The 23,079-nt window shown below is 43.8% G+C and overlaps 1 protein-coding gene across 3 annotated transcripts in view; it reads right to left on the bottom strand.

Moving 5' to 3' along the window:
* CERKL (CERK like autophagy regulator) overlaps window positions 1-23,079 on the bottom strand; it is a gene marked incomplete at its 5' end in the record, with an annotated part of 94,795 nt that overhangs the window by 3,124 nt on the left and 68,592 nt on the right. Inside the window, 9 exons of one of the 3 annotated variants that reach the window (XM_081095437.1) lie at window positions 2,200-2,296; window positions 4,081-4,189; window positions 4,283-4,308; window positions 4,896-4,955; window positions 5,043-5,220; window positions 5,993-6,067; window positions 16,527-16,669; window positions 21,488-21,565; window positions 22,377-22,440. In XM_081095437.1, the coding sequence (XP_080951563.1) occupies window positions 2,200-2,296; window positions 4,081-4,189; window positions 4,283-4,308; window positions 4,896-4,955; window positions 5,043-5,220; window positions 5,993-6,067; window positions 16,527-16,669; window positions 21,488-21,565; window positions 22,377-22,440 (830 nt within the window). The remainder of the gene's footprint in view (window positions 1-2,199; window positions 2,297-4,080; window positions 4,190-4,282; window positions 4,309-4,895; window positions 4,956-5,042; window positions 5,221-5,992; window positions 6,068-16,526; window positions 16,670-21,487; window positions 21,566-22,376; window positions 22,441-23,079) is intronic. The other 2 variants (XM_081095439.1, XM_081095438.1) reach the window with 2 other exon arrangements.

Raw genomic sequence — 23,079 nt, 5'->3', positions numbered from 1 at the left:
TATTATCTACAATGTGGTTCTCAACCTTCCTAATGCCGCGACCCTTTAATACAGTTCCTCATGCTGTGGTGACCCCCAACCATAAAATTATTTTCCTTGCTACTTCATAACTGTAATTTTGCTACTGTTATGAATAGTAATGTAAATATCTGATATGCTACATGTGTTTTCCGATGGCCGCGACCCACAGGTTGAGAACTGCTGATCTACATGTTCTCTCTTCCTCCTTCCACATATAAACCTCAATGAAGCACAGAAACTTAAAAGTTAACAGAAAACTGAAATTTTCCAAACACCCTTATTTTACATAGTAGAAAACACAGTCCAGTAGATTTTCCAGTTCATACTGTATCATACACTGGGTTTCAGTGGATTACACTGGGGTTATATGGTGGCATCGGCTGTTCTGATCAGAGGGCCCCAAGCAGTTCTCTGAAAATGCTTAAGTCTCTGCATCAGGTTTCCCCTCTCAGGGTACAGCCTTGCAGACACCCTTCATACTGCGCACTTATAAAAATTCCTCCTTAATCATTCATTGTCTACCTCGTCATTCCTTGTAAACAATGAGTTTGAAATGAGTCATTAGTAACTGGCTATTATAAGCTAAACTGTGTCCCTCATAAAGGTATCTAGAAGTCCTAACCCCTACTACCTGTGAATGTCATCTTCAGAAATAGGGTCTCTGCAGATGTAATCAGTTAAGATGAGGTCACTGGGGTGGGCACTAACCCAGCAGGACTGGTGTCCTTGTAAGAAGAGGAAACGGACGCAGAGAGATACCAGGAATGTGCAGACACAGAGGACAGCCAGAAGGCAGCCCTCTGCAAGCCAAGAGGGGCCTCAGGAGACACCCACCTTCTGGGGCTTCTCCCATTCAGAATTGTGAAGAAATGAGTTTCTGTGCTTAAGCCTCCCAGTCTGTAATATTCATACGGCTGCTCTAGCAAACTGATACAATGACAAAAACAGGAATTCTGGGAGAGGATGGTAAAGAGGTGAGCCTTCAGTGGGCAAGGGCCAGAATACAAAGGGCCATGAACATGCTGGGGAAATTAGATGTTAGCCTGATGACAATGAGAGAGGCACTGTGGAATTAAGCAGAAGAGAAATCAGAAGTGTGTTTTAGAAAAAGCCCCTTAGAAGGAAGTTTGGAAGACAGACAAGACCAGGGAAAAGGAAGACCAGAAAGAAGGCTATTAGAAGCGAAAAGGCATGAGTTTTGAAGTAAGGAGAGGGAGCAATCTCAGAAACATTTAAGAGGGGAACAAACAGACCTGCTTGGGGGGTGGGTTGTGAGGAATGAGGAAGACAGAGAAGTCAGAGCAACTCCTGGATGGGTGGAGTGATGCCACTGACCTGTGTCGGGAACCATGGAAGGAGCACCTTTAGGGGAAAAGACAATAAGGTCAGCTATGGACACAAGATGCCTGTGAGTTTTATAACCGCAGCACCGAGGAAACCACAGTGATCCTGCAGGTCAGAAGAGAAGACAGAACTCTTGAAAGTGGGCAACACTCAGATAGTTCAAAACAGGCGGCCACGTGATCACCCAGGAGGAGGTGTCATGAGAAGACAAGGAGGCTACCAACAAATCCCTGGGGAACTCTAGCATTTAAGGGTTTTAAACTCCCTCCTAAAAACAATGGCCAATGTGAATGTAGAAATGCATGGGCAGTGGAAACTGTCCAGATATAGGATGGAGTCGAAAGAACCTGAAATGGAACTTTTACCTTCCAGGGACTATACACAGAGATGAGGAGGTAGGATGAGTCACACCGCAAATGATGGGTTTTCAATATGCTCTACAATTGTTAATGTATGTGAACATTCATTTCAACCTAAAGATGGTTCACTACTTCTCATTCTGAAAAGTATCCCAGTATGTAATTTTAACCTTAATTTACTTCATAATTTCAATACAACACTAAATTTTCTATTTTCTTTTTACACAAAAACCCAAACAAGCCAACAAGACACAAATATATAACCACCAAGCCATAGCTCAAAAAAAGGCCAATCTATATTAGTACTGGTGGATGCTTTTCAAAATTTGGAGGAAGTACATGTTGAAAAAAAATTAATGTATTTGGAAGAAAATAAAGCCTTCTTATGAGGCAAGACTTGATGTCAGCTCTTGCAACGTATCACTGTCCGTGCTTAATAGCTTTGCATATAAGTAACAAAAAGAATTTACTATACCTGATTTTTAACACTGGCGTATCTTTTCAGGTGTTTTATAAATTCCGGTCGAGAAGTGTTCCGTGCAATTATAAGAGCCATACTTCCATTATTTAATCTGAAATTAAATATTTGTATTTGACATCAAAGTTTATTAAGAGATTACATCAGAATTGACTCTATATCAATATTTCTAAAATATATAATGTTTACTAGAAGTTTTAGGCAGGAGAGATAAATCATCATATTAAATTTATTTAAAATTCTTAAATCATATTTTGCTGTTATTTTTTAAATGACGCAGCCTTTCAAAAATGCTTTTATTAAACAATTGCCTTCTTCTCAGCAAGCTCTTCAGTTCGGGGCTTTTTATAAAATGAACCATTATGCACCCTATCCATATATCAAGATGTAATTTAAAATCCAATGTATTTACTTAAGGATTCTACATGTTTTTTAAAGATGTATTATAAAATAGTTACTATAGTACCAGTGGTATAACAAACAGCTCAACACTTTCTAAAATCTAACGTTGATTTAAATATTTATTTATGGGCAGGTCTAAGTGACACAGGAAACTAAATCAAACTGGCCCTTGTATGGATGACACGAAATGAACAAATGCTGCCACACATGTTCGGTTAAATGACCGAGCATTTTAATCTTGCATAGCTGTTTGGTTCAATATAAAAGAGTGTAAATTTAGCATGTGTGATTCAGTGCTCAAAAAAGCCACTCACAAATGTATGTAGCTTTAGAAGGTCATTTGCAGAAATACATGTGAATGACTTCTAGCTCAATTTCAGTGGAAATACAAAGTTGTTCCAAGAATAACAACAACAACAAAAAAGAGCTCTTTAAATCTATGGACGCTCATGTTAGAGCTATATGGAGCGTTGGAGATTATCCGTCATTCACTCCGTTTATGTAGAAGGAAAAGAAGAGCCCAAGCTTAAGTGATTGTTCAGAGGCACACAAATTAAAAATGATCACAGAACCAGAGTTCTTAATTCTCAGAGCTCAATGCTTCGACTTGTCATGCCATCTCTTCCCAACTGAAAATAAACAACACTGAAACAGTATTTTTTAATGTGCTTAATTTTTACTCATAATCATTCTAGTTAAATATTTTGGAGGGAAGTTGAAACTAATCATTACAATAATGTTATAGATTGCCAAAGTACATTAGTCATTCTTTTATTCCACCTCCAGGGAAAATCTAGATTTGACTACATTATACAACATTCATGATCTTTTCTTCTATGCTCTAAGGAAAAGGGAGAGAAATTTTCATACCAATAATGGACAACCACTGAAAAGAATGTGTAAGAGATGGAAAAGCTATATCTTATGGATGAAACAATATGTAAAATGTCTCATGGTATTTTATATAAAATGTGGGTAGTAGATTTTTATTCACATGTACCATTATTCACATTAAGTGTAACAAAAACGTTTCTTTTGATTAAAGGTATCAAATATACACAAATACATGCTTTTCATGTTATGGGTATTTGTGTCTGCACTAAAATTGGAAACCAGAATTAAATATAATATTCTCAACAACCGGTAAATAAACCTAAATAAATAAAGCAAGCAAAGTGACATAAAATAACATAATAGAATCATGTCAATAAAACCCAAGGAATATTTTACCCTCAGTGATATTTAAAAAATCAAAGTAACTGTCTGATCATGATCATTTTTTCCAGGTTAATAGCTGTTCTGAACCTACTCTGAGGACAAATTCCTGAAAATCTCTGATATTAAACAGTCAAGGACAGAATACCTCTTCATAATATTCTAGCTAGCCAAGTTTTGGGGCAAGGAGGGGCAGGTATTCTGAAAGAAAATTTTGGTTTATAGGAAAGTATTAATGATTCAATAAAAACACTTACTCACCTGGTATCAGGTGCCAAGCCTCTAGGTGCCACTGAACACAGGCAAGGAATTGCCATAATGCTGACATTCAAGAACGGACCCTGGATCATTTGCCACTGATCATTGCCGTCTAAAGATAGGAAAGTGACCGTTACCTTCCCTCAACACAGCCAAATGGCACTAGAACCTGCGTCAGTTCTCAGGGAGATACTTCTAGGCTCACCAGATTTGGGAGATCCCTGTGCCCTCCTAAAAATAAGAAAACAAAGGGAAAAGTAATGACAAAAATAACATCTATTAAATATGAGAAAATTACAGACTCCTGCATTATATATATTAAATGTTTTCTTATATTAGACAGTAAGTAAAAATATGTGCATAATTCCATTACTAAATTATATTGCATTGATTCATTTCTAGGTAGCATCACCAGTAAAAATGATTTTCATTTTTTTTTAAAGACTACAGCACTTCCTTTTTGTGACTTTGATTAATATTTGTACTCCACACCCAACAAACTCTCATGACAACAAAAACTATGGGTTTTGTTTACTTGTCTATTTTTCTGGCTCATGTATCCAACGTGCTTGGACTATATTAGGCACTCAATAAACAGCTGTTGGGTGGATGGACGGGATGAATTAATGGTTGTATCTGGAGACAGAAACCAGACTACATGGCCTACTAGAATCTGTAAGACCCCATGAGTCTATATTATTCACTAATATGTTAGAAAAGCAACCAAAGATCACAATCTAACCAACTGCTTATATCAAACTATTTTATGCTTTAAAGAAAGATACAGATGTAGATGTTGCTTTGAGCTTTCTACCTACCTTTCTTGTAAATCTGGAGAGCTGTTAAATGGTAAAAACGATATTTCACAGTCCTCTGGCCTAAAATACAATGAAATTTGTTATTAACACTCACTGATTCTGAGATAAAAGATTCTTGGTTTAAGAAGGAAAAAAAAAAAGACTTACTTAAGTTTTGCCAGTGCCTTCATTACAGCAAAATCCCTCCGTTGGGTAGGGGACATCCATCGATGTTTTTCTGCCAGAGCCAAAGTCCTCCCACCAAAGCCAAACATGGCCGAGAACCCGAAGCGAAGAAGCTTGCCAGTGGTGCTGAAGGTGCAGACATCGACCGGTTGTATGTGCCCTTGAATATTATATTAAATATTACTCAAATGTGCAAGGGTGCCAGTTGTCAAAATGGCAAACACAGAAGAGCACATTTATTTACTTTCAGATCTCGAGCTACTTTATACCATAATGAATATCTTTGCTTTCTCTCCATCTTTACCTACAACTACTGGAATTGCCATTTGAATCTTTTTCAGGTTCTAAGGAAAGAAACACAAGGCAGTAGATTTTGCAGCTTATAGCTATTTTATATAAAGCATGGTTAGGATGTCTGAAAAGTAAACAGATTTAGCAGCAGCTTTGCATTGCATTTATCTGAGTGTATATGTTTCCCATGAATTGGGATAATAAAAGGTCGAGTGGATGTACAGTGGCTGAAAAGTTTTATCATGTACTTTTTTTTCCCTTTCTTTCAATAACATAATCCTAGCCCTAGAGTATTGGTACAATCCAGCAACAGTATCTGATATATTGGAATAGTGTGCATGGATTTTCTTGATGTGGTTATAAAATCATGATCTTACACATCATTACAATGTATTTTTTTCTATCACTATTATAGCAAACTTTACTTACTGCTCTTTATAGCATCTGTATTCTGAAAAGATAGGCAGTCCAAACAGAGAAGTGTTGCATAATTGACCTTTGGGTTTTAATTCAACATTTCTCTGCTTTAAGAGACAAAGAACCTGTCTCTCTTCAGGCAAGTCTGATGGGAATAAAATAACCTCCCTTATAGTAATATAGAACCTTGCTTATAAAACTCACTCCTTTGAAATAATTCTTACCCATTATAATGTGCAAAGTTGCAGTTACCACGTGAGGGGTCCCATGGAGAGAATGTGCCAGTACGTTGGTAGAGCCTGCCAAATCAATTTTAAAACATTTACAGTCAATGTAGCCTAGGTTACAAATCAACCACTTGCTCTTTGTGCAGATGTCATTATGTAATATTCAGATGACAAATGGAAATTTGTTTCCATTCACAGCTCAGATGCACATCAAATGGTTACGGAATGATTCTTTAATCTTCAAACAACTTAAAGATTAGAACATCGTTTATAGTATCTCCTTACTTACAGCTTTTTCCATCATGAATGTCTATTTTCTACCCAAAACTACTAGCTATGTCAAAGTCTACTCCATCCAGCTTTAACAAATGGGCTTCTAACTTCACCAAAAGGAGCACCAACAGCAAAAGGGTGTTTCTGGAGAGCAGAGACAAATGCATAAATACATAAAAAAATAAAAGTCCCAACAGCAGCTAAGAAAAGCACACACGATCACTATGAAGTCCAAAGGGCATGCTGTAAATACAGTTGATGAATCTCAGAGAGAAGCTCTCACCCAAACAGGGATTCTCCTTTGTCTGACAAATGGTATCCTAGATGAAGAAAATGTTTAATTCCATGGTATTTGCCATGGTATGAAAATCTGTATTGAGACATTATAGATTTCTGATTTTCAAAATCATTAAGATAATTTAAAATCCACATGAATTTTTCTTACCTACAGAAGAAAAAGAGCTCTCTCAAGTCAGGCCCCTAGAGCATTTATGACTCTGAGATCCTGGGGTAAATATCTGCTTTTGAAGGGGGAAATGCCAGCTAGTCCCTGCCATTCCCACGAGGCAAAAAGCATTTAAACTTAAGAAGCTACAATTTTTCTTTAATTAAAGAATATGAGGAAGAAATCCTGTAACAGCCGAGGGCTGTGGAAACATGGATGTGCTATGTTCTGCAGCTTTCAAGGCAAAGGTTTGTCCCTGGATTTGTGAATCAGAAATATTCCTGTGTGGTCCCCTGTTAATCTCTCCAATTTGCGTCACTTTGAACTTATGTGTGCTTGGGTTGCTCAGTTGGAAAAGCTGAGGTAACAGACCATCATTAAAATAATAATCATTAGGGATCTATCTAATCATTAATGATTCCCAGACCTCTAGTAACACCAATGCAAAGAGAACTCCACTTTAACCAACTGGCAAACTGGCTCCAATTGCTTGAGCAACAGGCAAGTTATGCTATGACCCTTGTTACTCAGAATATGGCCCAGGGTCCAGCAGCAACTGACAATACCAGGGTGCTTAGTAAGACCCACTCTCAGGCCCTACTCCAGACCGACCAAGCCAGCGTCTGCGTTGTACAGGACCCTCGGGTTGCGTGTGCACACGTTAACCTGGACAGGCACTCCTGGAAGGCATGGTCCAGGGAGCAGCAGCACTGGCACTACTTGGGAGCTTCTTAAAAAGGCAAATTCCTGGGTTCCACCTACAACCCATGGAGGTGGAATGTCTGGGAGTGAGGCCCAGGGAGGTGTCCCTGTTTTGGGAAGTTCTCGAGTTGATTTGTATGCACCCTAAGGTTTGAGAACAAGTGGTCCAGAAACCTGTTACTCAGTGGACCTCTACCCAGGAGTCAAATACCTAGTCCTTTTTAACAATCCTGTGACCCTCACAGCCTGCCTTTTGGCCATCTAATCGCTAATGAATCTGGACTGGGGGAGGGGAGGGGAGGGAACAGATCAGTCTATTTTGCTTCCCAGTCAGATTTATGGTGAAGATTTTGGAGGAGGCCACATAATTAGAGGGAGATATTTAGAATTATCAATGGATTACAGTACTCCATGAAACACATTTCCTCCATTACCATGGTTAATTAGGAATGGCCATAAACGCATTCCTCTAGAAAGGTTATTAAAAAGCATAATGTAATGTTGTCATGTGCAATAGAGAATGACACATATCATGACTCAAGAAAATACAGCCTGTTTATTTCCTGTGAGTTTGAAGTATGCTAAGCATGCCCAAGCACAACTGTTTTTAGAATGCTAGAGATCACTATTTTTATTTTTGTGATGCTAAGGCTTCTCAACTTTGCAACTTTCCATAATTCCATAGAACTTGGCAGTGATGACAGGCATGACCAGAAGTCAGAAAATTATTTGTCATCTTCTACTCTAATTAACCTGGACCTCAGTCCTTAAGACGGTGTTTTAGGCTCTACATTAAAAAGAAATAATATTGTAGTAATTATGCATGGAAATATCAGGGGGAACACTTTGTAAAGTATACGATTGTCTAACCACTATGCTGTACACCTGAAACTAATACAAAATAATACTGAATGTGAACTGTAGTTGAAAAAATATTTTTTAAAATTAAAAAATAGCCCTGGCCAGATGCTGGTTGTAGCATCCTCCTGTACACTGAAAGGTCACAGGTTCAATTCCTGATCAGGGCACATAGCCAGATTGGGTATTGGTTCCCTGGGCAGGGTGTGTATGGGAGGCAACTGATCGATGTTTCTCTCCCTCTTTCCCTCTTTCTCTCCCTTCCTCTCTCTCTAAAATCAATAACAACATATCCTTGAGTGAGGATTTTAAAAAATTAAAAATAAATAAATGAAGTCCATGGGGGTGGGGAGGGAGGTGTTCATGAGGAAAGTGGGTGCAAAATTGTAAAACTCTAGACTGCTCTATATTTTTATTTGGATAATCTACAAGATAGAGGACAGTGTGCTGAAACAAAATGTGACTCATCTGAAAAGATGTCTACCTGCTAAAAGAACATGCTGCTCACATAAATAGCAACTATGTAATTTTAGCATCCGCACAAAAACTATAAATGGTCTACCTCACAGTAAACATTTTAATTAGCCTGAAAAGTTCTTTTTCATAACGTTACCAGCAACTTGGCTCACTCACCACCACCTTCCCAAACCTGTTAAAATGCGCCCGCTACAGAGTAAGGGCAGAAGTAGGAGTCCATGACTGATGGAAGCTCCAGGCAGAAGCCAAGGAGGCAAAAAGAAAAAAAGGAAAAAAAAATTGTCCTTGGGAGTGCAAGCACTTCTGCAGAACAATTAACTTAATTAACCAGACACCATGAATATTCATAAGGCCGTTAATGTCTCCCACATCTAAACAGATAAATGTGATGTAATGACTTCCTAGTCAAGCATATCTAAAATTCTCAGGAAAGCTGCACCTACACATTGGTTCCATGCCCGAAATATCGCAGAAATTAACAGTCCCTTGGAAATACTTAATTTTCCTCAAATTAATTGGAAAGCATGAATTTATTTATGTGAATTCTATAGGAAGATATGGTTTGCAGCCATCAGTATGTGGATCGAGCCTTGTTTTACAACTGGATTGCTTTTTTTATTTTTATGTCCTCTCAAGCTTTTTTCTCTGTCCTCCCCCCCACCTCAGGCACACCCTTTAATCCAAATCTCTCCCTAATAGTTCCTTAGCACCAGTTCCCATAGCAACAAACACCACTGCTAATGGCCAGCAGTTCAAATACAGGCTTCCCCACATCTGATCCATCTAAGTCTGACCGTAATTCAGCAGCTTAGTCTGTTGGCTCAGTGTAGTCATTTACTAAACACCCTCCCTCTGGGTGTCTCTCTCCAGGAGGCAAATGGCTTCGAAGGCAAACGGTCTTCTGTGTTCAGCTTGCAAACTTCCTGCCTAGCTCCTGCTCTCCTGCTGCCAAAGCCCCGGGTAGGCATAGAGTCCTCACATTAAACACGCCCTAACTTGCCTTCCTCCTCCTGTTACATGGGATCCACACACTGCAAGTCCCGGACAATGACCAGCGTTTGGGGAACGGGCTGTATCTTCTAAACAATGAGTATTTAGATGGCATTTCTACATGGCCACTGTATACAAAAAGTGCTTTCAGAATCAGATATGCTTAAAAAGAGTGATGATGAAACTTGGTGCTACTCCTTTATAAAATCTGACTTACATATTTAAAAAAATAATCATAGCCCCCAATTTTTCTAGCCAACGATTCACTTTCTGTCAAATGCACAGCTATGGGGAGGCCCATCTTCCCTTTCTGATTCTCAGGAGCCAAAGAGTGACCTCATGAGGGACAGTACTAAGGGAGAAAAACAGTGACCTACGCAGGTGCCCTTTGCATGGAAAAGTTCCACCATTCTAGACAGAGAGCTACTAAAGCGACACAAAATGTCAAAGTGGCTGGTCTCAAATGCATCTTTTTTTTTTCCTAAGTTGAGGTTTTGTTCTCTTAAAGACTACCATAGGTTTTTCTCTATATGCTTAAAATTATCAGGGTATATCCAAGTAGCCTTTTAAATTCTTGTTTGTATAACAGACTTCATAGTCTAAAAGGACATTTAAATATCTTTTGTTCTTTGTCAATTAATGCTGAATATACTGAAATCTATACTACATGAATGTGATTATCATATGGATTAATTTTTCTCAATCATGTACATTATTTCTGTTTTCATATGAAAGAATAATTCTTTCTGCTTTTCTTTAGAGAAATGTGTGATTTTTTAAAAACAAAAAGAAATAATCACTTTCCTTCACTGTTGTATGTTTAAGCAATATTTTTGAAGGAGTGACTCATATAACATCATAAACTCTCAAAAGATATCCCCTCTCTCTGGATCCCTGTGCGCTCCTCCCTTCTGGATCCCTGTGCTCTCCTCCCATCTGGATCCCTGTGCGCTCCTCCCATCTGGATCCCTGTGCCCTTCTCCCATCTGGATCCCTGTGCGCTCCTCCCATCTGGATCCCTGTGCTCTCCTCCCATCTGGATCCCTGTGCCCTTCTCCCTTCTGGATCCCTGTGCGCTCCTTCCTTCTTGATCCCTGTGCTCTCCTCCCATCTGGATCCCTGTGCTCTCCTCCCTTCTGGATCCCTGTGCGCTCCTCCCTTCTGGATCCCTGTGTGCTCCTCCCATCTGGATCCCTGTGCGCTCCTCCCATCTGGATCCCTGTGCTCCTCCCTTCTGGATCCCTGTGCACTCCTCCCATCTGGATCCCTGTGCGCTCCTCCCATCTGGATCCCTGTGCTCTCCTCCCTTCTGGATCCCTGTGCGCTCCTCCCTTCTGGATCCCTGTGCACTCCTCCCATCTGGATCCCTGTGTGCTCCTTCCTTCTTGAACCCTGTGCTCTCCTCCCATCTGGATCCCTGTGCGCTCCTCCCTTCTGGATCCCTGTGCGCTCCTTCCTTCTGGATCCCTGTGCGCTCCTCCCTTCTGGATCCCTGTGCGCTCCTCCCATCTGGATCCCTGTGCGCTCCTCCCTTCTGGATCCCTGTGCGCTCCTCCCTTCTGGATCCCTGTGTGCTCCTCCCTTCTGGATCCCTGTGCGCTCCTCCCATCTGGATCCCTGTGCTCTCCTCCCTTCTGGATCCCTGTGCCCTCCTCCCTTCTTGATCCCTGTGCGCTCCTCCCATCTGGATCCCTGTGCGCTCTTCCCTTCTGGATCCCCTGTGCGCTCCTCCCTTCTGGATCCCCTGTGCGCTCCTCCCTTCTGGATCCCCTGTGCGCTCCTCCCTTCTTGATCCCTGTGCTCTCCTCCCATCTGGATCCCTGTGTGCTCCTCCCATCTGGATCCCTGTGCTCTCCTCCCTTCTGGATCCCTGTGCGCTCCTCCCATCTGGATCCCTGTGCGCTCCTCCCTTCTGGATCCCTGTGCGCTCCTCCCATCTGGATCCCTGTGCACTCCTCCCATCTGGATCCCTGTGCGCTCCTCCCATCTGGATCCCTGTGCGCTCCTCCCATCTGGATCCCTGTGCGCTCCTCCCTTCTGGATCCCTGTGCGCTCCCCCCTTCTGGATCCCTGTGCGCTCCCCCCTTCTGGATCCCTGTGCGCTCCTCCCATCTGGATCCCTGTGCGCTCCTCCCTTCTGGATCCCTGTGCGCTCCTCCCTTCTGGATCCCTGTGCGCTCCCCCCTTCTGGATCCCTGTGCGCTCCCCCCTTCTGGATCCCTGTGCGCTCCCCCCTTCTGGATCCCTGTGCGCTCCTCCCTTCTGGATCCCTGTGCGCTCCTCCCATCTGGATCCCTGTGCTCTCCTCCCTTCTGGATCCCTGTGCGCTCCTCCCATCTGGATCCCTGTGCGCTCCTCCCATCTGGATCCCTGTGCGCTCCTCCCTTCTGGATCCCTGTGCGCTCTTCCCTTCTGGATCCCCTGTGCGCTCCTCCCTTCTGGATCCCCTGTGCGCTCCCCCCTTCTGGATCCCTGTGCGCTCCTCCCTTCTGGATCCCTGTGCGCTCCTCCCATCTGGATCCCTGTGCTCTCCTCCCTTCTGGATCCCTGTGCGCTCCTCCCATCTGGATCCCTGTGCGCTCCTCCCATCTGGATCCCTGTGCTCTCCTCCCATCTGGATCCCTGTGCCCTTCTCCCTTCTGGATCCCTGTGCGCTCCTTCCTTCTTGATCCCTGTGCTCTCCTCCCATATGGATCCCTGTGCTCTCCTCCCTTCTGGATCCCTGTGCGCTCCTCCCTTCTGGATCCCTGTGTGCTCCTCCCATCTGGATCCCTGTGCACTCCTCCCTTCTGGATCCCTGTGCACTCCTCCCATCTGGATCCCTGTGCGCTCCTCCCATCTGGATCCCTGTGTGCTCCTTCCTTCTTGATCCCTGTGCTCTCCTCCCATCTGGATCCCTGTGCGCTCCTCCCTTCTGGATCCCTGTGCGCTCCTCCCATCTGGATCCCTGTGCGCTCCTCCCTTCTGGATCCCTGTGCGCTCCTCCCTTCTGGATCCCTGTGTGCTCCTCCCTTCTGGATCCCTGTGCGCTCCTCCCATCTGGATCCCTGTGCTCTCCTCCCTTCTGGATCCCTGTGCGCTCCTCCCTTCTTGATCCCTGTGCGCTCCTCCCATCTGGATCCCTGTGCGCTCTTCCCTTCTGGATCCCCTGTGCGCTCCTCCCTTCTGGATCCCCTGTGCGCTCCTCCCTTCTGGATCCCCTGTGCGCTCCTCCCTTCTTGATCCCTGTGCTCTCCTCCCATCTGGATCCCTGTGTGCTCCTCCCATCTGGATCCCTGTGCACTCCTCCCTTCTGGATCCCTGTGCGCTCCTCCCATCTGGATCCCTGTGCGCTCCTCCCTTCTGGATCCCCTGTGCGCTCCTCCCTTCTGGATCCCCTGTGCGCTCCTCCCTTCTGGATCCCCTGTGCGCTCCTCCCTTCTTGATCCCTGTGCTCTCCTCCCATCTGGATCCCTGTGTGCTCCTCCCATCTGGATCCCTGTGCACTCCTCCCTTCTGGATCCCTGTGCGCTCCTCCCATCTGGATCCCTGTGCGCTCCTCCCTTCTGGATCCCTGTGCGCTCCTCCCATCTGGATCCCTGTGCGCTCCTCCCATCTGGATCCCTGTGCGCTCCTCCCTTCTGGATCCCTGTGCGCTCCTCCCATCTGGATCCCTGTGCGCTCCTCCCTTCTGGATCCCTGTGCGCTCCCCCCTTCTGGATCCCTGTGCGCTCCTCCCTTCTGGATCCCTGTGCGCTCCTCCCATCTGGATCCCTGTGCGCTCCTCCCTTCTGGATCCCTGTGCGCTCCTCCCTTCTGGATCCCTGTGCGCTCCCCCCTTCTGGATCCCTGTGCGCTCCCCCCTTCTGGATCCCTGTGCGCTCCTCCCTTCTGGATCCCTGTGCGCTCCTCCCATCTGGATCCCTGTGCTCTCCTCCCTTCTGGATCCCTGTGCGCTCCTCCCATCTGGATCCCTGTGCGCTCCTCCCATCTGGATCCCTGTGCGCTCCTCCCTTCTTGATCCCTGTGCGCTCCTCCCTTCTGGATCCCTGTGCGCTCCTCCCTTCTGGATCCCTGTGCGCTCCCCCCTTCTGGATCCCTGTGCGCTCTTCCCTTCTGGATCCCCTGTGCGCTCCTCCCTTCTGGATCCCCTGTGCGCTCCTCCCTTCTGGATCCCCTGTGCGCTCCTCCCTTCTGGATCCCTGTGCGCTCCCCCCTTCTGGATCCCTGTGCGCTCCTCCCTTCTGGATCCCTGTGCGCTCCTCCCATCTGGATCCCTGTGCTCTCCTCCCTTATGGATCCCTGTGCGCTCCTCCCATCTGGATCCCTGTGCGCTCCTCCCATCTGGATCCCTGTGCGCTCCTCCCTCCTGGATCCCTGTGCGCTCCTCCCTTCTGGATCCCTGTGCGCTCCCCCCTTCTGGATCCCTGTGCGCTCCCCCCTTCTGGATCCCTGTGCGCTCCCCCCTTCTGGATCCCTGTGCGCTCCTCCCTTCTGGATCCCTGTGCGCTCCTCCCATCTGGATCCCTGTGCTCTCCTCCCTTCTGGATCCCTGTGCGCTCCTCCCATCTGGATCCCTGTGCGCTCCTCCCATCTGGATCCCTGTGCGCTCCTCCCATCTGGATCCCTGTGCGCTCCTCCCTTCTGGATCCCTGTGCGCTCCTCCCTTCTGGATCCCTGTGCGCTCCTCCCTTCTGGATCCCTGTGCGCTCCTCCCATCTGGATCCCTGTGCGCTCCTCCCTTCTTGATCCCTGTGCGCTCCTCCCTTCTGGATCCCTGTGCGCTCCTCCCTTCTGGATCCCTGTGCGCTCCCCCCTTCTGGATCCCTGTGCGCTCCTCCCTTCTGGATCCCTGTGCGCTCCTTTCTTCTGGATCCCTGTGCGCTCCTCCCATCTGGATCCCTATGCTCTCCTCCCATCTGGATCCCTGTGCGCTCCTCCCATCTGGATCCCTGTGCTCTCCTCCCATCTGGATCCCTGTGCGCTCCTCCCATCTGGATCCCTGTGCTCCTCCCTTCTGGATCCCTGTGCGCTCCTCCCATCTGGATCCCTGTGCGCTCCTCCCTTCTGGATCCCTGTGCGCTCCTCCCATCTGGATCCCTGTGCGCTCCTCCCTTCTGGATCCCTGTGCGCTCCTCCCTTCTGGATCCCTGTGCACTCCCCCCTTCTGGATCCCTGTGCGCTCCCCCCTTCTGGATCCCTGTGCGCTCCTCCCTTCTGGATCCCTGTGCGCTCCCCCCTTCTGGATCCCTGTGCGCTCCCCCCTTCTGGATCCCTGTGCGCTCCTCCCTTCTGGATCCCTGTGCACTCCTCCCATCTGGATCCCTGTGCTCTCCTCCCTTCTGGATCCTTGTGCGCTCCTCCCATCTGGATCCTTGTGCGCTCCTCCCTTCTGGATCCCTGTGCGCTCCTCCCTTCTGGATCCCTGTGCGCTCCTCCCTTCTGGATCCTTGTGCGCTCCTCCCTTCTGGATCCCTGTGCGCTCCTCCCATCTGGATCCTTGTGCGCTCCTCCCTTCTGGATCCCTGTGCGCTCCTCCCTTCTGGATCCCTGTGCGCTCCTCCCTTCTGGATCCCTGTGCGCTCCTCCCATCTGGATCCCTGTGCGCTCCTCCCTTCTTGATCCCTGTGCGCTCCTCCCTTCTGGATCCCTGTGCGCTCCTCCCTTCTGGATCCCTGTGCGCTGCCCCCTCTGGATCCCTGTGCGCTCCTCCCTTCTGGATCCCTGTGCGCTCCTCCCTTCTGGATCCCTGTGCGCTCCTCCCTTCTGGATCCCTGTGCGCTCCTCCCTTCTGGATCCCTGTGCTCTCCTCCCTTCTGGATCCCTGTGTGCTCCTCCCTTCTGGATCCTGTGTGCTCCAGCTGTTCTCCCTGCCTCTCACCCCCATGTTCTCCTGTTCCCTTCCTCTGATCAGGAATCTTCCTAGAACAGGCTCCCAGCAAGTTGCTCCCTTGCTCTGAACCTCCCATTGTTTCCTCCTGTTTATCAAGTACCATCCTGACGCCTTCCTATGGCATCCAGGAGCCACCATAGTTTGGGCCTATTTTGATACCGTAATCACCCAACAAATGATCCATTTTCTATTCCTCAACATTCCTGGGTTTTTGCCTTGGCGTTTTTTACTTTTGCAGGCAAAAACCCAGCTCATTCTCATTTTTTTCAGGCCAGACCTATCGAACCCATTTTTAGGCCTAATTCAAGTGTTGCTTACTCTAGAACATCACCCTCACATTCATTCACCTAATAAACCTAATTGTTGAGTGTTCGCTGTGCCGTGTTCTATTCTGTTCTAGCTGTTGGAGAAACAGCAGTAGGAATAAATCCTCTTGGTGTTGTCAAGGTTACCTGTGTATACTTTGATTAGGGGGGTTACCACACTTGCCCTCACATGAAGTTATCGGCAGCTTGACTGGAGTGGCCCTGTTTTGAAATTTCATGATCTGGGACCGTGTGATCATTAGACCTTCACATGGAAAGGTAGAACAACAACAACCCCATTTATTGAATGGTTCATGATGTATCCGACTCTCTGCATATGCCTCCTAATTTAATATTACCATAACCTTGTACTGACGTGAATATTATGTGGGTTACCTCCCTTTTATGGATTAGAAAAATGCGGCTCAAAACTATTAAATAACTTGTCCAAGCCTCACATTCTTGCTAGTGAAGATGCCAAGCTTGGGTCTTTCAGACTCAGAGTCTACATGTTTAACTCTATATCGCACTGTCTAGAAAGTAAAAGAGGGGAGGGTGGAAGGATAGAAGGAGAGGGTCCATTTAGCAAAGTCGTGGCCACTCCCTTGCCTGCCGGTATCACACCGAGCGGCAGCTGGGCTCGGGCAGGGGTCAGGATGCGGTCTGTTTCCAGGCCGGCACTCTGCTGGGCTCGAAGGAGCAACGCGTGGGCTACTTCGCTGGCAGAACCGTCTCCACCAACACAGACGACGCTAGAAAATAAGAAGTTACATGAGACAACGCAGGACTTCACATTAATGGATAATCATTCATGAGATCTAGACTTTAACTGTTCATCTTCTATATTCTATGTGCATGATCACTACACACCTTTCCACATTTTAGTATGTGGCAGTGGATAAGGAGACACTTGCACTACACAGAATGTAATACTTTCAGTCATTTCCTCCATGAATGTAATGCCTAGATGATACCCAGAGAGTAAATATTCTCAAATGGGGAAAGAGGTATCGAAGGGGCAAATTCACATCTGACCTGCATTTTGCTCTGTTAATATCCAAAATCATATTATTCTCATTTTGTTAATGTTAATAATAGCGATGGGCAATTCCTTTCACTAATGCAAAACAAAGTCATAAAATCCTGCTAATTTTCAATAGAGCTCTGAAGATACTGAAATAAGAGTCACGTAAAATATGAGGCTTTAATTAAAGGAACTGCTCATTATCATTAGTATATGACTGTAGTGATTGCAAAGCTGAACTGGTTTTCATCTCCTGGATATCACTGCTAAATGGCACTTCCAAAGTTAATGTTACTACCCTTTGACCCTAGTCAGTACTGCTTGTCTTTTTAAGACTTCATGAAAAGTAGACTATTGGGCCTTGGAGGTGGGACTCCATGAAAGTAATATAGAAGGCATCAGACATTTGTTTCATAATCATTTGTATTTAAAAGATCCAAAATAACCTTAAGTAGCAAAATGACCTCAATTTTCTCAAAAGAAAGATTTAAAAAAATTTAAATATGTTTTTATTGCTTTTTTAGAGAGAGGAAGGGAGAGGGAAGGGAGCTAGAAACATCAATCAGCTGCCTCCTGCACGCTAGGGACTAAGCCCACAACACCGCAGGCATGTGCTCTGACTGGGAATCAAACCAGTGACCTCTGGGTTAGTGGGTGACGCTCAACCCCTGAGCCACACCAGCAGGGCCACAAAAGGAAGGTTTTATTATTGGAAGCATGTGTCACAGCTCAAGGGCGGAGCAAGACTAGCAGAGCATGTTCAGTCTAAAGGAGAGGCGCTTCTCAGCTCCCACCCACACACATCCTGTGGGGGCAGGCCTCCAGGACCATATCTCCTGAAGCCACAGGTTCTGATTTGGGGTTGTCTTTTAGTCTGTAAACACTAGCATTTTATCTATTTAAAAACACTATGTGCCAAAACAAACAAACAAACAAACAAACAAACAAGAACCGCCACAGCCTGCAGGTCATAATCAGCAGGGCTTACTGGTTCCCGCAGCTCCAGATGCTGATGAATCCAGAGGCTGCGGGAGCTTTTCCATCAGCTCTCTCCACCTTGTTCTCAGCCCGGCTGACCCTCACCTAGCTGAGGCTAGCCCATTGGTAGCATGTAGCCTGAGCCATCCAGGTCCACTCTAGTTAGAAAAGCCTCTAGGATATGCGATACGTTCCAGGCCTTTTTTGGCTCGGGGCATTATTTTGTTTCTAAACTGATTCCATGGGTTCATGTTGTGGCCACTGAATCAGAAGTGATTGTATCTACTCAGGGACAATTTCATGTCCGATGACATCTTAGCTCTTTTCTAGCAAATCCTCAGAATTCTGTAAACTAGGCATTAGCCTCCTCCTTGTAAATGGGGAAGCCAAGGTTTGATTTGAATCTTATCTATATGATTTTAAAGATCTCTATGAGCAAATTTCCAAACATTGTATAAACTTATAATTTTCAGATCCATGCCTGTCTACCTACTGAGGTGTGTGGGGCCCAAAAGGAACTTGTAAAGTCATCTAACAAAGCATCTACCTTCACACCAAAGATCTTGCCTCTCTTGTACAGCATAGCAGCCTCTGACCCCTGGGATCCTGCATCCAGTTAGAGCGTCATGTCCACAGTAATGTGTGGCTAGAGTTAGTACAGGTGGCCTTTCTATGAACACACCCTGCTACAAAAGCCTTGGAAATGCTATCACCACGCATGCAGTGTTACGTATTTTGAAGCTATAACAAATGATAATTTGTTAATGATAATTACAATAAAATTTAACATTTAGTGAATAAGTACTATTCTCAGCACTCACATGTATTAACTACTTTAATTTGAACAACAACTGTGTGCAACAGATATACTTTCTCGTTCAATTGACAGGTTAGAAAACTAAGGCATTGAAAGATTAAGTAACTTTCCCAAGGTCATACCATGGTAAGTGATAGAATGAGGACTTGAAATAAGACAATTTGGCCTTGGAGACTGCACTTTTATTCAAGATATTATTTTCCTTCCCTATATTATATAAAACCTCATTGAGTATAGCCATAGGAGAGTTTTATTACTTTGCAAATCAGTTTACCAGGATAACTAATGTGAAATTAAATGAGTTAGGAAAAAATGTATTTACTTATGTTGACTAGTACTAGATCATTAAGATCATTTCCAGATGTAGTTATTAGACCTACAAATATACTTAATACAAATATATCACAAGGGTCCGGATACTACAAGAAAAGGGCGGAAAAATCAACTTTTTATCATTATGAACTAATTTAACCACACTTAAGAGAACCTAAAACATAACCCTTAGAGTAACTAATATTTGGCATATGGCTTATGTTTTTAGGATAAGTCGATTTCTTCTTGCCATGGTCCCAAGTAGAATGATTCTGCCTAGAAGAGTATAACTGGAGGCTATTATCTTATATCTCTTTATAAAACTAAAATTAAAAATTAAATGGATGTTTGTATATTTACCTATCAACCAATATCATTTTTGGATGATTTACTACATTACTGGATTTTTCATTTAAAACATTTTTGAAAAAGAGATATTTTTCTCTACCCTTAACTATACAGATACCATGGTCAATGTGATAAAATGTCAATGTGAGCCAAATAATGTTTAAATTATTGTGGATCTAGTTAATGGTGAAATTAACAAAATAAGAAAATACATAATTAAATAAATTCAAACAGAAAACACTGTCAAACAAAATAGGAAAATGTTAGTATATTTATAATTGACTCGGAGCTACAGCTTTGCTTAACCATATGTACACTATACATTCAACTGTTACTGCTTCACATCTCTTCTTTGCCTTTGCAAAGCTTCCTATTTGTGCCCAGTAAAAATAGGGGCCAATATAGAAACCGACACGCCTAAAATCTCAGCAACAGGATCTGTTTTCTAGAACACACGGGAGCTGCACACCAGCTGTCATGGGCACTGGTGCACTGTTCCCGTTGGCTTTAGAAATATGTCACACTGTGTCTTCACAGAAACATATGTAACTCATTAATCCTAGCAAATAACATTTCTTAAACAGTACTTACCAAACCGTTTTTGCTTTACTGAAAAATACACATAGACTCGTTCTTGGATCCTAACCTCTCTGTGTCTAAAAAAAGCTCCCCCAGAGTCAGGCAGAGCGCATCCGTGGAGGAATGATAGCCCCTCTCTCATCAGAATCCCATAGAACAGTGAGGTCACCTTATCCCACCCCAGAGTCTTTATATATATTCTTCAAAAACTGTTCCCATATAGGCACTCTTTGAACAGGTTCAGGAACAGGGAACTCGGGACTGTAGGGCATTCCATTTTCAAACAGTCCACTTGTTAGAATATGGTTCTTTTGAAGTGCCTAAGAAATGACATTTCCATTGTCCTCCTCATATACCTCTCTAGGTAATTCTAAGTAGAGTGGATTAAAATGACCATTTTATTAAGATCCCAACTGCCATATCAGCTTCTACTGGGGGAAAAAATGAGCCCAAGGAAATAAATGAGCTATTTAAAGGATCTTATAAAATAGAGAACTTTTAAATTATAGTAAGTCCTAACTAAATCAGCATGCTAGAGTTTAAAAATAGTTAATTACTGGAACTCAGTTCATATAATGGGTAGGCCAAACTATTTGGTTAAAAAAATGTGGGTATTAACTAAAGGATCTATATATTCTATTAGTGCCACACTGCAAAATAATAACAAAAATTAAGTAGGTTCAGGTAAAGAGGAAAAGATGACCATACAACACTTGAGCAATAATCTTTCATCATTCTGCAAAGCTCTTCTTGATCCTTGTAAAATATAGTTACCAATGAAACTTATTCACAGATACCACTTTTAGCAGGACACTTCATAACGCTGAAGGGCAAGACCGGGTCTAATACCTACGATATCTGTCATGTTCATATTATCATGTTTTGAAGCAAGAGCTTATTTGAAATGCAGCCACACTTACACTTACTCCCAAGCTGTGATTCAGGACTATGCAGTATATTAAAGCATGTACTTAATGGGCATGATTCCCCCAATTACTTTCTTAAATTATAAACTTGATAATTTCCTAAATGTAGCTTATTAATTAACCTGTCTAGTGCTAAGTCTAAATCACCTGCCCCATATTCCTCATCATTGATATAATATTGCTATCTAGATTTATTCCTATTAAATTACTTTTTGAAAAATAATTTTACTTACCAAACTTTCTTCATCTACTAATATTTTTCTCAGCAAAAAATATGAAGCATTTTGAAAACAACCCTTCTAAGGTCCCATTTTGATGAGATCACTTTCCTCCCTCACACGTTCTTGTACGGCAAGCCTTTCGCTTTGGTTGAAAGACCCTCCTGCCCTTCTCGACATGATGAGTCTTTTGTTGTCCCCCTTGCACGTGGCCACGTGACACAAATAATTCACACACTCGCCACCTTTTAGAACTCTGAAATATCCACCCTTGAGAAGATTGTTTTTGTCTTATTTATCGACCCAGCACTTTAGCAAGTTAATTCACCTGATTTTTAAAAATGGCTATTAAACTACATGCCACTGGCCTTGTTTCTAATGTTTGCATTTCAGTGGACACTTCCTGCACACTCCCACAGTGCACTGCAAACAACAGTTTCCAATGTCTATGGGGAATGACACACTTATTAGGCAGCCACAGAATTACAGAAGATAATTTAAATTAACATCTTGTTATGAATTCTGAAGATAATATATTTATTTTTATAAAATATTTACCCTCTGTCAATCACAGTCAAATAACTAGTGGGTTGCTATTAACACTCTCAATAAATTTGCAAGAGAGAATCATTGTACAGTTATGCCGTATGACCAATATATCTTCCATCAGTGCTTTTCTAGAAACTCACATGGGTAAAGGCAAGAATTCAGGAGAACAGACGCCAGTGTCTGCATTTTAGCTCTGTATAGCATGGTACACTGTGATGTCCCAGAACTTACGATTACATTTCTCCTTTTTGCTTTCTATGCCCAATCTTGAGAGGTGATGACTATGTCCTGTTATCATGATTACCATTAACTGTCATTACACAGATATGAAAGAAATAGTGCCTAATTATATACATCACAAATATTTTAAAATTGTAAGTCCCAAATATATAGCTAAAAACTAATGAAAATAGGCCTGGCCAGTTTGGTCCGTGATTAGAGCATCAGCCCTCGGGCTGAAGGGTTATGGGTTTGATTCTGATCAAGGGCATGTACCTCAGCTGCAGGCCCATGCGGGGGGCAACCCGTCAGTGTGTCTCTCTCACATCCACGTTTCTCTCTCTCTGTCTCTCCCCCTTCCTTCCACTCTCTCTAAAACATTTTTGGAAGAAAACAGCCTCAGGTGAGGATTAACAACAACAAAAAACCTAATAAAAACATTTAATAATATAAACCATATGACATACATAGATTAATAATGCAACCTACCCATCAAATCCCTGTAGTTCGCATTCCTTTAGCAGCGACAGAGCATGCCCTTCATATTCTGTTACTATTAAAAAAAACACACACACACACACAAAAACACACAACAAGTGAAAGTTTTAAACAATGATCTATACTTTTTAACTCGGTCTGGCAAAATAATATAATAAACATATGGTCAGGTCACAAAACAACATTTATTCGTGAATATTTATATTTTAATCATGGGAAAGAGGATTAAGTGTTACTTGCCTGATGTGTTTTACAGCTTTATGTAAAAGAGGGTCATATATCTGTTCCAACTACGTAAGTCATGTGGGGATATCCCCACACAGAGCAGTTGGATAATTTATCCTGGTGCCTGTCGACTTAGCGTTCCCTAAATAAGACACATTTCTTTTAAATCAGAAGCCTAAGAGCAGGAGTATTTTGAAAATAAGGCATATTGGCTGGCATCAAGCCGTCAATGTTAAATCGCTTTGGCAACCTTACATGAATAAATTACTTGAAAGGTTAGTGTAAGATTTACATACCAGAAGAATGTGTATCTGGAACTGCTAGACTACAAGGAGGAGGAGTTGGATGTGGAAATGTGAAGCAAAGCCAACACCAGTGATAGCAGATCCAAGCCAAGGAGGGTGGCACAGGCCCACCCGAGCTGGTCCTCCGAGGAAATGAATCTGTCACTCCCTATTGCCGTCTCCAC

Source organism: Myotis nattereri (assembly GCF_964212035.1).
Source record: "Myotis nattereri genome assembly, chromosome: 7".
NCBI classification, from domain to species: domain Eukaryota; kingdom Metazoa; phylum Chordata; class Mammalia; order Chiroptera; family Vespertilionidae; genus Myotis; species Myotis nattereri.
Note: the sequence above shows the minus strand (reverse complement) of the source record. Positions and strands in the feature narration are given on the sequence as shown.